General features: G+C 39.1%; 1 protein-coding gene across 1 annotated transcript in view; it reads right to left on the bottom strand.

Moving 5' to 3' along the window:
* The window catches only part of igf2bp1 (insulin-like growth factor 2 mRNA binding protein 1), a 60,750-nt gene extending 43,215 nt beyond the window's left edge, over positions 1 to 17,535 (bottom strand). Inside the window, exons 1-2 of the mRNA XM_059347721.1 lie at positions 16,899 to 17,535; positions 15,683 to 15,743 (exon numbers count right to left, since the gene is read on the bottom strand). Of these exons, the coding sequence (XP_059203704.1) occupies positions 15,683 to 15,743; positions 16,899 to 17,073 (236 nt within the window). The 5' untranslated portion in view covers positions 17,074 to 17,535. The remainder of the gene's footprint in view (positions 1 to 15,682; positions 15,744 to 16,898) is intronic.
* Between the last annotated feature and the right edge of the window lie 926 nt (positions 17,536 to 18,461).

Below are 18,461 nucleotides of genomic sequence, written 5' to 3'. Positions count from 1 at the left end.
TGTACTTTGGAAAGACCTACAGATAACATACAATGGTTTTACATAAAATTATTATTATTATTATTATTATTATTTTACACTTTAAATGTTTTTCTTTTTATTAAAAAAATTATTTTAACTATTTTTTTTAGATTTTTAAACTTTGAAATGTGTCTATTTGACCTGCAACATAAAATGAAGGGTTAATAGAGTGTTTTTAAAAGTTTTTTTATTTAGTAATTAGATATTACGAAACTACACCTGTATTGTTAGCGATTTTTTATTCCTGTTAATTTAATAAAAGCTTCTGCCAGAGGATGAAAAAAATATTAAAGAATATACAACCATTATTCATTCATTAGTCCTCTAAAACAGGTCTGCTTCTCAACAGACAACTTTTTTTTTTCCATTTTCCACGAAGTTACAGTTAAATCTCAAACACAGTTAGTTGCTTTTAAATCTCACACTGTTCCTGTAGTTTGAAATAAAAACTCCAGCCAATGAAAGCATCACTGATACTCCAAGGATCCGCCCTCCTCGTTCCATCCAATCAGAACGTTTCCTCCTCCTAAGTGAAATCCTATTGGTTGGTATTTATGAGTGTCCTAGATTACAGTAGTGCACAGTAACATGGCTGCTGAAATACAAGTACTGCAATTACGACTTTACTGATTTACACCATTACACCAAAACATGCAAATGTTGGTACTACATAGCAAATGTATGATTATATAATTTCTGACTATATGGAAGGGTAGCCTGTTAGAAGATACTTAATAAAATAATAAGCTTCAGCCTACTTTTTTGGTCAGTTTTTTCAGCCTCTAGTTTTCAAATGTTTTTATTGATACGTCCAATAATTCTGGAAAAATGTTAATAAGGATCATAATAAATACAACTACTAAAACCCTGAATCCAAAAAAGTTGGGACACTGTGTAAAACAGAGAAAAACCGAACATTCAGAACAAGTGTATAGATTTACCAAGAACTTATGTTTCCCAGTTTGAACATTTTGTTCACTTCAGTTAAATACATATAAAAAGGTTTTTCGTGTTTTTATTATGTTTTTCAGCATCCCAACTGTTTTGGAATCTGGACTGTACAACTAGTTTGTGTGAATATAGGGAGAATATGCTGCTAATCCATTTTATCTGTAAATATATCAGTTTCATTGGTAGAAATGTTTCTTTTTTAATGCTCTCAATGTACGACTGTGTGTGTGTGTGTGTGTGTGTGTGTGTGTGTGTGTGTGTGTGTGTGTGTGTGTGTGTGTGTGTGTGTGTGTGTGTGTGTGTTGCAGCTGTTGACCTCCTATTATCATGTGATATTCATGCCGTTGTGAAATTGATTTCAGAAGAATGTAAAACTCATGTTTGTTTTTGCTCAGGTTCTTTTCTTACATGCTGTTTGTACTAATTATCTGGATTGGTTTTAATTGTTTTTAATTTACAGTTTCCCTCAACAACTTTCACAAACAGCTCATTTTCTTACCTTATCCAACAGAAAGTAACAGTAAGCACCTTGTTTTTTTATAGGATTGCTGACTGATATTTTTGAATGTTTGTCTCAATGTCTGGGGGATTAAGTTTAGAACAAGTTATTTTGTTTTAATTAACATATATAGCTGTATTTGTATTTGCAGGTTTTTGTACGGTTCAGTGGAAATGTCAGAGATCATCACAGCTCGAGTCATTAGCACAATAAAGAAAATAAGATTTAATCTAAGTTCAGGTAAGTGTGAGACATCCACATACAGTCATGGTAGAAAATGAATAGACCATTTTTTCTTCAATTTCTTGTTCATTTTAATGCTTGGTACAATTAAAGGTACATTGTCATTTTCCATGGTTTTATTGATAATAACCAAAATCATTATCAAGAAAACCATGGAAAATAGCGATCCGCTCTTAACAACAAAAATAGCTCATAAGAGTTTAATTTATCATTATATTTGTCCAAACAAATGTACCTTTAGTTGTACCAGGCATTAAAATAAACAATAAATTAAAGAAAAAAAGGGTGGTCTAATAAACTAATTATAGTATACAGTAATAATAGAAATGAAAACATAGCATGTAATCCTTTCAAAATGAAAACATGTGGAATTTAGTCACATTAAGACCTGGTTAACAAAATGTCACATGCTGTGATTATAAGTCTTGTTTGGAAATGATTCAGGCTACTATTTAAAGTTTTTACTTTTAATCTCAAGATTCCAGGGAAAAATCTCACAGCCAAGGATTTTATTTTTTTTAGTTAAAATGTTCACAAAGCTATAAAAACACAAAGTGACAGCCTCCTTAAGAGCTTCTGCTACACGACTACAACACATTTCTCAGAGGATCGTGGGTCGACGCTCAAAGATTGGACCCTTTAACACATATGAAAGAAACTTACGGGTCAGTGTCTCCCACTGGGTGACATTACTATGGATGATGACTGGGGCAGGGCTGCAGGGAGGCATACTCTCTGTACATGCACACATTCTCTCTTAACATACACACACATATATGCACGAGGGGCCCCATCCACCATGCAGACCTGACCCCTGGGCCCCAACCCCCAAAAGCCCTCCACCCCCCTCTTTCTTTTTTCTTTCTCTCTCTTTTCATTTCTTGCTCTTTCCTCTTCCCCACGCCCTGCTCATCGTTTCTCATGAATGTGCCAGTGTAACGTGCATGTTCCCAGATGTGTGTCTATGTGTGTGTGCACAAATTATTAGTGAGCAAAAAAAGCGAGATATAGCCAGAATGAAGGAGAGAGAGAGAAAAAAGAGCAAGAGACACAGAGGGAGAGTAAGAGGACAGATGGTTTGAACCAGAGAGAAGAAACAATCAGAGAGATGGGGCGGGGGAGGGGGGTCTTCTTAAAGAGACAGGACTCTCTTACCCCTTCACCTACATAAGGCCTGCATGCATCTCCTCTAGCCCTCTCCTTCACTTTCTCCTCTGTGTTGTCATTTGGAAATGTGTTCTGTGTTGTTCTTCGCTTCTGGGAAACTGAGCTTTGTCATCACATCCTTCATTCAAATGTCTCTTTGAATAGGTTGCACTGTTAAAAAACGTTTGTAGAAATTACAGAAAAAACACTCTCAAATTGCATTAGAAATAGGGTGTAAAATTAAAAATGTAATATCAACATAGTAGACGATTTTAATAACCGTAAATCAAGGAATAGTACAAAACTTTTAAACTGTAGAAAACATAATTTTTTTCATGTAAAATAATTGAGAAATACAATAATGTCATAAGGGCACATTTACCCTAAACATAAAGGGATGACTCAGTCTAAATTCTAGTTTTTGCTGGTATTTACATTTAAATTTACAGTAGAAAACCCCCTCACTGTATTTTTTATGGCGAAGTTCTGGCAACCACAGCTGCCAGTATTTTACAGTAAATTAAACAGATTTTTTTTTTTTTACAGTGTGGACTATCTGTCCTTTACCTGTCTGGTTTATGCTGGATAATACCTCCTAATAGAACTTAATTCTTAAAAAAAAATTCTAAACGTTTTATTAGATTGAACGCAATAGACATTTATGATCCATTACCATCGATTGTTGATTAAAGAAATAAAGAAAATGAAGAATATGGAAGCAGCAGAGAGTATGAGCACTGGATCATACATTTCCCATATGCACCATGACAGCATCTTTTTACTCGTCTTTCAGATGTAAGAACGCAGGCTTTCTGCTGCTATAGCAGTCCAATGACATCACTATGGCATCATCAGGGGTTTTTTTTCTGAACAAAGAATATGGAATAGCAGGAAAACTGATTTTTCTTCATAGAAAAATGCTTTTCAGATTAGATTACTTGATTCATCGCCAGAGGGGAAACAAGGGGGAAAAGAGACACTAATCAGACAACACATGAAAGACAAACATCCACTCCAGTCATACTAATAAGTGTTACTGTAAGGAAAAGAAGACAAAATCTACATTTAAAGTTGAGTCAAAATCACTTGAATTATTTTCATGAGTAATGTAGCAATAACACAATCTAAAAATACTCCATTACAAGTAAAGTCCAGCATTTCACTTTTCATTTAAATTGAAAGGTAAAATGTTAAAAGTACTCTTTATGTAAAAAAAAAAAATGTAAACTATTATTACCAATGCACTGACACAGTAGTTTATACAGTTTTTCTTTAATAATGCATCATATTGTGTGTGTGTGTGTGTGTGTGTGTGTGTGTGTGTGTAAGTGTGTGTGCGCACGCAAATAGAGGAACATAGATATATACATATTCATAACGATATGAACATATTTAATCTGTAGTAGTAGTAGTAGCAAAAGCTGTAAAATCAATGTGATGAAATAGAAAGTAGAACCTAAAACTATATGATACTACTAAATATATAAATATATAACAGTACAAATTTTCCACCACTGGCAAATTACTTCATCAATTATTGGTTATTTTTCTCCTATAATACCTGCTATATTTTACCACAGCCCATGGTGATGTATTCAAGCAGCATCATTTATCCAGTCTCAATATCCATATCATTATAAGTGAAAAGGGAAAGCATCCATTCCTCACTGGGGAAGTTTTAGCATTATTTAGAAAACGATATTTAAAAAAAGATTTCTGTCAATTGCTGAAGGCCTTAATATACTTCTGAAGGCAGAGTTAGCGCAATAAGGTGGGTGTCTTCTAAAGTTGATTTTTTTAGGATGATAGTGTGTCCATAACGGAGGTTTTTAGGTTTGTTGACAGCACACCATACACAAGACAGATCTGAGCCTCATATTCACTTCACCTGAACTGTTTAATGCTGCACACAACAGGGACTGTGGATTTGTTTCAGTGTATTTGTGCTGACAGCCAATATGAACACAACAGTTATCTATTAAGAATGACTAAAATATGTTAATTACACCACTTCTCTTATTGAAAGTGGTCGGTTAACAAACAACTGAACTTAACTACCAGTTCCTTTTCACTGAATCTCACAATTGCAATGACTTCTTCCTCTCTGTGTCCTGAAACAGTTGATGGTTTGATGCAAATAGGGGACCCAAACCAAAACCACAGCATACATTCATTGGCCACAGACATGCCACTAGACAAACATGTCGGGCAGCAGCAGGCCGTCTAATCAGATTACAACACAGCTATCGCCCAAACGGTTCGTCCAAGACGCTGCAGAGATAGAGTTCAGCTGACGTCAAATTTAAAACACATGCATCTATGTTTCATTCATTCTCACGGGATCCCTTCATCTGTTTGTCTGCCTGTATTTCTATCCCTCCTTCTTGGCTGGAATGGTGAAAAGAACATGGCAACACGCCAAGGGAGAGAGAGAGAGAAAGGGAGGAACAACAAGAGCTAGGGAGAGAGAGAGAGATGGACATACTGTACCAGAGAGAGGGGAGAAGAAAACAAGAGAGAGACTCTGAAAGTATGAACAGAGACGGGAGGAGGGGGGTAAAGTCAGAGCATGCGTGTGGGAGAGCTAAGCAGGGAGGGAGGGAGGACCTATTGCTGCTCTCGTCGCTGCGCTGGGCGACCGCCTCCCTCGCTGCTCACAAACGATTGGTCGCACCCCCCTTGCTCCCTCCGCCCACCGGCCCCTCCTCCTCGCCAGCACTGGGAGGAAAGGAAGACAAACCATGGCGTGCTACTTCTTCTCCGAGCCTCTCTGTGGAAGCCCCAGCTACACACACACACACACGCATGATACACTGCCAATGCATTTAAAGTTGCAGTACACCTATAATATAATGCACAGAAAGTGAAATAAGCAACATGGCTGCAGCTCTTGGAGTTATAGAATAGAAGCAAATTGAAAAGTCCTGCAGCTGCATAGTGAAAGCTTGATAAGAGTCAAATTTAAAGGACAGAAACTAAAGAGAGGAATTCTTTACAAGAAGACAGAAAAATGGATTCTCACAACATGACTGCAGACCAGGTCATTAAAGTTAAAAAATATATTAATATTTGTGAACAGACTTGAGCTCAAATTAGACAATTTCTTCTCTTCCTGAAGCCCAAATTCTTTGTTGGTAACATTAGAGCAGAACTGTCATCATGTCAAGTATGTACAGTCAGAATCTATGTTTAAACACAGTTGGAGAGCCTGTTGATAACAGAGTAGATATTAATAAAATACACCAATGTTAAGACATCATCTAGGCGTTATATTCAAAGTTTTCAATCTCTGAAAATTGAAGCAAAATGCTGAATTGCCTGTATTCTTTCTAACGCCCATCAGGAGGCGACTCCACTGAAGTCTATGAGAAAATGAGCCTATGCTTCTCACTGGATCTACTATCACTGGATTTACTATCTCAGTAAACTTTCTCATGATGAGTTTATGGTCTCAATCATGAGTTTAAAATCTTCTTCAATACAGCATCATGTTCATTTTGGAAATGATGGTCCCATTTAGAGTCAACCAGGCAATGAAGCAGGGGTTATTGGTTGACAATTTGCTACAGAGGTGTAGCGATGCATTTTCATCACACTGTGTACATTTAAATACTTGTGGGTTTATTTTTTTGGTTTACCTCAAACTATGTATGCTAACATTGTACAGTGCAGCCATAAGTGGGAGAGCATCGTGTCCTCAGACGGATCTATTCTCTCGTCCAAATATAGTCACTTCTGCCTTCAAAAGAACAAGCAAAGGTACTGAAATCAAGGCTTTAGAGTGGTGGTCAACAGTCAATAGTGAGGCCAGCAGTTTGAGTAACACAGAAACACAGATTGTGATTTGTACAAAAAGGTTCAAGCTCCCCTGCTGTGTGCAAATAAATACTACAAAAGGATGTGTGTGGCAACAGAAAGTAGATCTGTTCTGCACCTAAGGAGGACACTAGACACAGGAGAACGTCCTTTGCCCATACTACATCTAGGATGAGGGATCAAAAAGCCTACATTGTTTCTTTTCAGAAGCCCAAAAAGTTTGGGAGCCACTGATGTGTGGGCTTGTCTTTATCGTAACATTAACAGCTATACATCATAAGGTGATGCATGAGTTTTAAGCAGAGCTATGTACGTTTTACCAGGGTGATCTGCAGGTGCAGCACTGATGCATGCTGCCTAGAGGCGACAGTGTGTCTTAGTGAAAAAGAGTTTCTAGTTGACTTCGACAGAGAACAAACTTCAACAATGAGAATAACAATCTGTGCCTCCAACGACCAGTTACAACGCACACACACATACACACACACACACACACACACACACACACACACACACACACACGGTAAAGACTTTTAAGAAATTTAATCAGCAAAACTAGGTCAAAACCTAAGTCTGCTCCTGTATAACTTGTGGCCAAATAGGTACAATAATAGCCAGCTCTGGTATCTATAAAGTAATGTTTGTTAATGTGTAATGAAGTAACACATCACATGACATTGTTACACTACGTTTGAGAAAACTCTAATAATGCCATTTTAAACAAATTCTTATTATGAATTGCGCAGCACAGTACTTACACCCCCACCGACAGTTATGAACATGCCTACAGCTTCAGATGTTGTTCTGCATTTATTTATGGACAAACTGAAACCTACACTGCACATTTATTACCACCTGACAACTTTACTGACAAAGACTTTACTAGCAGAACCCCGGTAAGCCTGTCCATTAAAATAGTGGTGACAGCAGCAGCAACTTATCCACTTATTGATGATCACAGAGGCAAACACGCTATCAGCTGACTGCCGTGTGCATAGAATTATACTATTATCATATTATTTATATAGATTATTATATTAATTAAATTATCAGACTGGCCGTTTTTATTTAAATCAATGCCAATGAAAATAACTGTTGTAGGACCGAATTGTGGCAATAGACAAGTCGCAAAAACCCAGACACTGAGGTCTGTTTTTCAGTATGATAATCACACAAGCAGTAAAGAGTATGTTACTGAACTGCAGCAGGCCAGCTAATAATATTCACTAATCCAACAGCGGTGGTGGAAAGTAAGTAAGAACATTTACTCAAGTACTGTACTTAAGTACAATTTTGAGGTATTTGTTCTTTACTTGAGTATTTTCATTTTATGTAACTTTATACTTCTACTCCACTACATTTTGAGGCAAATATTGTAATTTTTACTCCACTACATTTAGCTGACAGCTTTAGTTAGTTTTCAGGTTGAAATTTAACACAAAAAAACATGAAAAATTTAGAATGATTAGGCATGTGTATAAATCAAACCACATAAAAGTATATTAGTTAAAATGGCAATCACTACTTACATAAATGCATCAATAATATTAATCCAATTATACATTTCTGGAATATATAAAACAATCTGAGTGGGTCCATTCTGCATAACAAGTACTTTTACTTTTGAAACTTGAAGTCAATTTTGATGATGATTTCTACTTTTACTGCAGTAAGTTTTGAATGCAGGACTTTTATTTGTAATGGAGTATTTTCACAGTGTGGTATTAGTACTTTTACTGAGGTAAAGGATCTCATTACTTCTTCCACTGCTGTCCAACAGAAAAGAGTCAAGCTCGGCATCTGCCTACAGGCTTTTCTTTCACAAAGCTCTCTAAAAGTCAGGCAGAGATTGTGATAGGTTTGACTCGCCAGTAGCCTCTTGTTCGGTCACTTTCTTTGGTTTATGTTTGGTGAAATGGAAGTTATTATATTGACACGTATGATTCCAGTGGATAATAAGGACTGTCACATGGTGCAATGACCTGAAGTGCAGTATCAGCAAAACCAATCAACTCAGAACAGACTGTTGTTCCTGAGGAGACCCACATCCTTCAGTGTGGAACAGGCACCACAAGATTTTCTAGCAGTCTTTAGTAACTGTTCTTCAAGAGGGTGGCATCAAGGCTTACAGGTCAGCCGTCTCAACAAGCTGTTAACGTAGGCCAGTGAAGTGATCAGGACAGAACTGAGCAGTGGCAGAGAGGATAACGAGGGACAAAATCAAAGCCATCTTGGATAACCTTTCTGAACCTTTCTACAATGAGCTGTGGCAGACCAGCAGCTCGTATCGAGGGTTTGAGGATAGAGAAGGTTGTTTGCTGTTCAGATTGTGAAACCCCCTCGAGGAACATTTTGAATTGTGATATGGGGATATATATAAATAAAAGTGATTAGATTTGACTTTAAGCTTTTGTTCTTGATCTGTTCTGTGTCTGTAAGTGTGTGCGTTTTTTGAAAGAAACAGAAATAACAGGAGACAATGCTTCAAATATAGCTTTTGAAAATTGTAATGCTTAACATGCAGATTGTCTCTACAATCACCAAAGTTTCAAGACTAATGTCACCACTTCAGTATCCAGCATCTCCTGCTCAGAAAACATTGTGATGTCATAGTGAAGCTGACCTTCAACCTTTTAGATATCAAATGTGATCATGTCATCACTTTCTACAATTAAATAAAACTGTTTTTTTAGTAATTCCCATTTTAATCTTGTTGTACTGCTGGTATAATGACATTAAAGATTCTATTCTATTAGACAATTGTGAGAATTTTGTCATAATTTGAATATGCATTCTTGCATTATGGTCAAAAATTTGGTTTGTGAGGTCACAGTGACCTTTGACCTCCCAAACTGAATCAGTTCATCTTTACGTCCAATAGAAATAACAGTGAGCAGACTGAGATGATCAGAAAATGTTGTCAACATGAATGTGGCAGCATCTATCAGACTAATGGGCTGGAAATGATGAAGGACAGAAGGAATGACTCACAAAACCAAGAGGCGTTTTCAGTTTAGGATGAATATGGATGGATAGAAGGATGATTGGGAAATTTTCATCTTTATGTTATGGTGGTGTATAGGTCCTAAGAATGAGGTGACAGTGAAAGGTTGGGGCTCTGTCTTTTACATCCACACACACACTGCTGTATACACGGTGACATTCAGAAGGCTTTACAGTTGCTTGGCAATGCAGATTTACTTTTCATTTAATAAATGAAATATGTTTTTGTCTGAGTATACTAAAAGGTTGCATAAGGCAGCCAGAGATGAGGAAAATATTCAATCCAATTGCAATTTTTTTTAACAGTCCAAGATTTTCAGGATTCCCTCTTAACACTTGACTGTTGTTAGACTTTTGTCATTCTGCTGAATTGCTTTCTATGAAGTCATTTTAAAAAATGAAGATTGAGCATCAGTGCTACACCTGTGGTGAGTGAGATCTGTCCCTCTACACAGGAATCAATGAGTGAAGTTGGAGGACAACAGATGAGCTCTGACTGGCAGCCCTAAAAGTTGTAGCTAGTAAATCAGCAGAAGGAAAGATGCTAATGAGCCTAACGGTGTCTTTCTTCTATCAACCAAACAGGGACACAAAGAGGAAACTCTTCTCTGCAGTATGGATGAGGAGGGGGAGTTACACACGTCTTACCATACGTCTTACACTTTAAAACATTCTCCCAAAGGATAAAAAATGAAGCCACAAATTATAACTTGGCTTCAGCCATATAATTACATAACAGTTTAACAGGGTTCATACAGAGGAAAATTCCAGCTCTTTCAAGGTACCTCAACAAAAGATGTCCAGACTCTCAAAGCCTTTATCATCACACCAAAATTGTTGCTATAAATGCAATTGTGAAAAATTGCAGGACAAAAGCAGGTGGTTTCCCTCATCACGCCACAGAGTGGAAAAGAAAAACACCCCTCCACGCCTCATACTAGACACCAGGAAATATAAATATGACAACAGAATCTTTTCATTTTAAACTATTTTTTAAGTGTGTGTCAATGAAACACCAGATTATGTTCATCAAGCAAATTTCAATTGAGTAAATTCAAAATCAAACATACTCCTAACATTAAACACAACACAAAATTAAGCAAACAAACAGACTTTGTACAAACGCTGTATGCTGCATTGTGTGTAAGAAACACACAGTATATGCAAAACTTCTCTCTATGCTATTTCCTAACCCTTAATTAAGAATGGCTTTGCTTCTTATTGTCTGGGGTCCCTTAGATATGTAATAATAATAATAATGATAATAATAATAATAATAATAATAATAATAATAATAATAATAATAATACAACCCTAATTCCAAAAATAGTTGGGCTAGTGTGTGTTGTAGACATTTCTATGGAAAATATATTTGTAATACTTTATACTTTAATACTATCATTTAAGTTTGATTATATTTCTTAGACCTGAGAAATTCTGTGTTGCAGCTGGAATGTAGAAATTAGAGTAATAATATAATTTGATTGGCTCCACTGGACCTTGGAGCAACACAGTCTTTTGACCTGCAATACTCAGTTGCTGTATCCTAGAAAGTGAATATCTTAAGTTTTTATACCGTTTTATTTTAAGTCCATAAGTAAACAGACAAAATAAGAACATTTATTTTCTGACATTTGTGTCAAGTGCAAAGAGGTCCTGAGCTGGTGAGTTAGTGTTGCTGCACTCACAGTGTATATAACAAATAAAAACAGTTTGCATGAAATTGAGAAGTTTACATTTACAAAAATAAAAGTTTATCTGATCAAACAAAAGTTTGTAAGGTTTTCAATTAAATATTTGTCGCAGAGGATAAACAAATTACCTCATTCTGTTTTACAATATTTTTCAATTGGGGTTGCAATATAATAATAATAGTAGTGATAACAGCAAAATTAACAAATGTTGTGGTTGTTAAAAAAATATTAATTGAAACAAGGAATTCATATTTTATGTTGAATATTTCTAAGGGTTCTGTATGAACCAGTGCATTCATTTTGTTACAGATATCACAGGTTGTACTTCCTATAAGACCTCCAGTGGACATAGTGTGATGAAAGTCCAATCCAACAAAATACAATTTGTTTGGGATTTGGGAGGGTAATGCTGTGTGACCAGCAATCCCAGATACACATAGAGCAGATGTCAGTCAGTGTATATTGATACAACAGCCATTATGAATCAGGCCGTATGACAATAACGCATTTACCTAAAAGGTGCAGAAGTAATTTAATTTAGCATAAGAGCATTGTTAATAAAGCAAAGCTGTGAGTGTGTCCAGTCAGTGTTGATAGATCCTTCTACATGCAGGCAATGGATCTATTTAATTATTTTAGCATCTCAATTGGTCCAGCTATCCAACAACAGCTAAATTGGAGACATGGACAACAAAATGACAAATGATATTGTTCACAAATTATGAATTATCTGGAGTCAGTTGCGCAACTGTGAACATCCAAACCACTCGTTGGGCGAGTGGGGTCACAAATCTGCCATATTCCTAGAGCAAATATGCCAATTTTGAATTTCAGAGCAGCCGAACGATTATAACTATTTCATGTCAGAAGTGAAACACTGATATAAATCCCTCCTCAGCACCATAGAGTAAGTGCATATGCAAAACTCCTAAAATACATTTGAAAATAAAAAATACCAGTTAAGCAGTTGTGGTGAAAATATCATGACTATAAATTTAGACAAAATCTAATTGGAGTGGCCTCTAATGAAAATGTGCAAAAATAAGATTTGTTTACTTTTTTTTATTGAATACAATCTGATATAAAACAAGTGAAAACTGATTTTGTTATTATAATACTTATTTAAAATGTCTCATGATTAAACTAATAAGTAATGGTCTTTCAGTGTTTTACATTTACAGTAAAAATACATTTAAATGCAAGGATTTTTCATGATTGCTGTAACACAATGTGGTTTTTCAAACTGGATAGAAGTTCATTTTTTTTATGAAATTTACACTGAGGTCACACTTAACATAGGCAACATGCAGGCAGCTTTGTTTGTTATTTACAGTCTTAAGAAGTGGTTTTGGTGGGTGCTACTGCTGTTGTAGGTTTGGTTTACACTCACTTCAGTCTTTCTATACATGTTTTCCACCAGAAGGGATGGCTTGTTCCCTTTGAGCAACCCCCACCACACACACACACACACACACACACACACACACACACAATTCAGCCCCCACTGCTGCACTCCTACCCACTCTTCCTTCCCTCTAACACTCTGACCTCAGCCTGCCACAAATTTCAATCAGCATCATGATGAATATTACCACTATCTCATCTAACTGCGCACATACATAGAACATGTCTACATTAAGGTCAGGGGCACCCATGGGCGGCGCCCCCTGCAGCCTATAAGGGGTTCAGCATAAACACTTATAGATTAGAAAGAAGGAATTGAACCCTCAAACTTCTAGTACCAGGCCCGCCCCCTCCCCCTCACATAAAGTGTTTGTTCCCTCTGAATACCTGCCCCTCCCTAGCTCCCACCCACCCACCGACACACCTCAATTGAGGTTTCATCCCAAAAAAGAAAAACTGCATCAGAGCAACGTTATGTCGTTAAAAGCAGACCTCACATCATGGTGTCTTTTAAACAAATACTGACGGACTGACTTCATACATCACCACTCCGCGCACACACACACACACACACACACATACACACAGAGCAGAGCTTACTTTGAGAATTTCATCAAAATTAAAAATATAAAATGACGCAAAACCGGTAGTTTTGCGTTTAATCATGTAGGCCTAGTGTAGTGATTTGCCTTAAAAACACGTCAAAAAAACACTGCATGTTTGCTTAAAATTATTTTTGTTACAACACATTTGTTGTGTAACTACTGGGATTTTTCTAAACATGAATTGAATTATTTCATAAATGCGTTTTAACGCAAACGTCCCACAAGCGCGTGTCCCTACTGTAGCCCAACATGTTTGACATCAATATTTAAATATGTTCATTAGAGGCATAAGTTGGATAATTTGGCTCTCGCTGGCAAAAATATGAACGGCCATTTTAACATGGGACTTCCTAAAAATTCGTATGAATCCGCTCGTGCTGCATTGGGTGATATAAATGGGACACTGTGGCCAGTTGTGTTTGGACAGAGCGCTGAGGAGAGCCGGAATACACAGTGAAAGACCAGCAGCCCGCACAGCTCTGCTGTTTCTTTCACTGCTTCGCCATTTTGCCCTCACTGCCTGACGTGGAGTTACTTCTCTCTGCGTGGACACACCACGTGTTCTGAAGCCACGGAAGGCCCCAGCTCGCCCATGGTGGCCTCCTTCTCACAAATCACCTTTAACATTATGGTTTGTGAATGTGGTCACAGAGAAGGTGGGGGACACAGACACATCACAGTGATGAAGCTAGCCGCTGGGAGATGAGCACATATGACAGCCTGCAGCCATGTTGCTTTCTTAAACATGGCGAGAGACCTGTTTGTGCAGTTTGACCATAACGGGCATTTAGCCTCACTGCATATAACACCCTCATATTCAGAAACACCACACAACATTGCTGGGGTGTTTGCGCCACAGCGATGTTGCAACATTTCTTCATGGTTTGATCTGGTGGCGCAAAGCGTGCGCCAAACCCGGCACATATTCAATGTTTGGCCACTTTCATGCTAAATAACATGGATACTAATTATTCAAAATGTTCATATTTAATTAAAGCATTCAATTAACTAATAGGATGAACTGCTATTCACTGGCCGTTTTGACCATGAGATACTACTACTACTACACACACACATGTACGCGTGTAGCTAAATGGCGGAACATGGAGAACTGCTCACTGCTCACCTCGTATCTGTGCCAAAGGTTACAGGCATGAATGATGGGCTATAGGCGAATTCCATAATAGTGTTTAAAGCAGGTCAAGTCTGGCTCTCAGCACAGAGCAGCTGGTCTACAATGGACCCCAATTTATCCTCTGGTTCGTTTTTTAGATCAATCAAATGTCCTGATTATTGTGAAAATATTTACACCACTGCCACCCTTTTACTTCCACAGCTCGCCGCAAAAACATGAGGTCAAATAATGTTAAGCATTATTACAATTATGACCAATTAAAACTCTTCTTACAGGAAAGGACGAAATTCAACATAATATTCATGTTCAATTTATTCTATATTTTGAAACAATTGGGACTCCGTTAAATCATTAATTTGCATTTTGGCAAGAAATATTTTAGTAAGTCATAAAAATAACGTAAAAATAAGACAGCATATCACGTGAATCAATCATAACGAATTGTATATTTTTTGTTGCAGCCTGAGGTGATTGTAACACAAATCGTCACGCATACATAGTAAATCATATTTTCAAAACATAAAAAGACATGGAAGGAAATAATGTGTAGGCCTACACAATTAATGAGCTGAGTTCCAATAGTTTAAAAGGCCCTGGTTGAAACAACTACAGGACACACACTTTCATTTCAGAAATGAAGATTCCCCTGTGTGTGTTTTTTAAAATCCCGTTAAACCGAAGTGGAGCTGATGACAGGCTGGGTCTGCAGCCTCCAAGGCTACAGGACCAGCTTACAGCTTCATGTCTTGACTTTCCAAAGAATATTAATTGTGCATATATATGGCTTCAGTCAACACTCAACCAACAACAGCATTTTCACATGGAGAGAAAAAGCTAAATAGCATACATAGCACGGCAGGCAGCTAGCTAAAGCTGTCACAGTTCACTTTCACAGCAATGGCCGACAAAGTTGAGGCTCCACAGTCACAGCAACACCAAAAAACACAACTAAACCAGCTCCTACGGCGCCGAGCACCGCCTTCAACTGGCTTTTAATACATGAAGACACATGGAAACGTCTCAAACAACCACTTATTGCAAATTCAGTTAAATGGTTGTAGTCAGTTATGACTCCATGAAATAAAGGCTTGAGTAAGGTGATGCAACACATGAAAGGGGTCTTAGAGAGGAGGGGGAGGGGGAGATAGTGCTCACTGCTCTGTACCTTTGCTTCTTGGGGACGGAGTGCTCCACCTCAATACGTTTCCCATGAAGTTCCACTTTACCTGAAAAATAAAAATAAAAAGGGGGGTTGAAAACACACACCGTGGCTTCAAGCTAACGGTTTAGTAGCTATTACAGGCCTGCAGAGGGGACGTGCTGTATTCAGGGTACATAGCTAAAGTGGAGGAGCCCTAAAAGCTTACTTTTTTACAAACGTGCGGCTTTTCAAAAGAGCTGAAAAAGAAAGTAAAGGCAGCTGAAGAGGGCGCGAGGAGGACAGGTTCAAAGGGCCACAGCATGAAAAAGGCAGTGGAACACGTCACTTGCGTCCCATAATGAGCTACTTAGAGCCTCAGAGATGCACTATGACAACCATACTAATATTCATTCTTGTGTGTGACTGACTGTGTGTCCACATGCAGTATGAAAGGCCTGTCTTGGGAGATTTTGCCGTTAGGTTTGGTTTCATGTAGAAGAAGAAGCAGGGGGAGCTGACATGGCGACCTTGCCTCCTCACGTTACATATGTAGCAAATCATGAGAAATATGCTCCAAAGCACTGGCCGCCACGGGCTGAATCAAGCTTTAAAAATAACGGTGCCACTCAGCGATCATTTTGGACTGATACTGGTGTGGGGCCTGCTTTGGTAAGTAGCCTACACGGTGTAAGATATTTTTCTATCTTTGTCATAGTGGACTGCCGGCTTAAAGGGGGAGGGGAGGCAACCAGGCTTCATACTATATCACAGTCCAATGCTCGGCGTGCAACACATCAAAATGCCACTCACATGCACATATTAGGGCTGAAACACGGCACGAGCGGGTACAATCATAATAAAATAAGTAATTCCATTTGTTCAACAGTAGCAGAATAATGTGAAGTAGTGCTTTACGCTCGCCACGGGCTTTGGCTTAACGGTATGGCTTTACGTTTACAAATCGTGTGTCCCTCCCCCTGCAAAAGTTGAATGGCTCCCCAGGGCGTATAGCTCTCCACACGCTATTAAGCTAGCATCAATAAAATAATTGTGTGAATTTATTTTTATCCCGTATGTTCACATAGAAACCTCGGAGGTGGACGGACAGTGAAACTGGGTCGCACGGCTGAAGGTGGGCATGCAGCCGGAGCTGTGCACCGGCGTCTACCGCTCCCTTTCAGAATGAATGAAACTAAAGGTGGAAGGGGTCTTTGGCGGTCAGTAGTCCACCTTAACTCACCAGAAAACGTCTCGATAGCCTTCATGGCCCATTGATCGTCCGGACAATCCACAAACGCGTAGCCGGTTTTCATTAGAAACTGTCCGGAGTATGGGATCTTGTGGTCGTCAAAGGTTTTCCCTAAGTCCTCGGCAGTCACGTTGTCGCCTAGATTCCCAATATATAGCTTGTGCATGGTGGAAATTGTTTTTCCAAGTCCAGAAACGAAAAAAAAACAAATCCCGCAATGACCAGAATCGGAGCCAGCAAAAAAAGTTTCTGTGCTGAATTTGCGATTAGCGCAACAAGATATTGTCACACTTGTCACACTAACGGAAAGTGGAAATCACTCTAGAGGGCAAGACTATCTAAAAAAAATGTATAAAAATCTAAAAGAATACAAATCGAAACAGGTGTCAATACTCCACAGAAAAGTAAAATGAAAAAAAGGGTTTGAAAAGTGTAGAAACAGATGGGATCGTAAATCCAGTAGAATAAGTGGAGCAGGAGAAGACTTGCAGCCGGCCGGCAGACGGATAAAGCAGCAGCCTATGAGCTCTCTAACGCTCAGTGAGGAGGTGGGTTGGACTGGGTGGATTTGGTGATGGGTCTATGGTGGAAGAGTGGGAAAAACTATGGCGGGATCAGGTCGGGAAAATGTTTTCCTCTCTCTCTCTCTCTCTCTCTCTCTCCGCCTCTCTCTCTCTCTCTGGTTTTGTAGCCTTCCCTCTTTCAGTGATCCGCCCGCTGCCGGCAGAGGGGTGACGCCGCCCCTCCACCGACTCCACTTCACGTTTTTTTTTTCGTTTTTTGTTTGCAAAGAGGAAACCACGTGGTCTATTTGGAGTAGGTTGGCGAGAGGAGGAAGGGGAGGGGGCATCCCCTTCTCATCCTAGCTAGGGTATTCACCAGATGAGCGCGTGAGTGCACGTGCACGCCCATGTGCACACAAGCCGAGACCCCTAATTCCGTACTGTGCTCGCTCCATTCTGTACTGTACTGTGCACGCTGTACCGGGCCTTTATGCAACACGACGTGGCCACACATGCGCTAAATGCGCTTCCGTCCGTGCAGCAAAGATTAGGCTACAGGACACAGTAATGTGGACTCAAAGCTGCCCCGCACCCCCTCTTTGAATATCTCAAGGCCTAGGTGGGAAAACCATTTACATTTAAATAACAAGGCACCGCCTGCTAATTCTATAGCATAGCACCCCCACCTCTGTGCCGCTCCACCCTCTGAATATCATGCCTGATGTTACATAAATGACCTATGGTGAACCTCGGGCTGTTTGGCGGAGGAGGACGGGGGCTAGGAGGTCCAGGGCCCCATATTGCCTCAGGGGCCGCTAGGGTTCAGCTCCCGTGACCTGCGGAAACCCTCTCCTCACTTTGACACACTGTTGCGAAGTGAAACAATGTATGCGATATGGCGGCGCTACAGTGGACCACAGCGCAGACCGGGCGGGCGGTGTCGGGGATCTCCGGAGCTCATGCCGGGTTACAGAGCACGGCCCTTCCGCTCTCACTCCGCTGGCTGTGGTTGCATTTGCAGCCGCTCGCCTCAAAACAGGCTCTTTAGCTT

The sequence above is a fragment of the Centropristis striata genome, chromosome 13, assembly GCF_030273125.1.
Source record: "Centropristis striata isolate RG_2023a ecotype Rhode Island chromosome 13, C.striata_1.0, whole genome shotgun sequence".
NCBI classification, from domain to species: domain Eukaryota; kingdom Metazoa; phylum Chordata; class Actinopteri; order Perciformes; family Serranidae; genus Centropristis; species Centropristis striata.
Note: the sequence above shows the minus strand (reverse complement) of the source record. Positions and strands in the feature narration are given on the sequence as shown.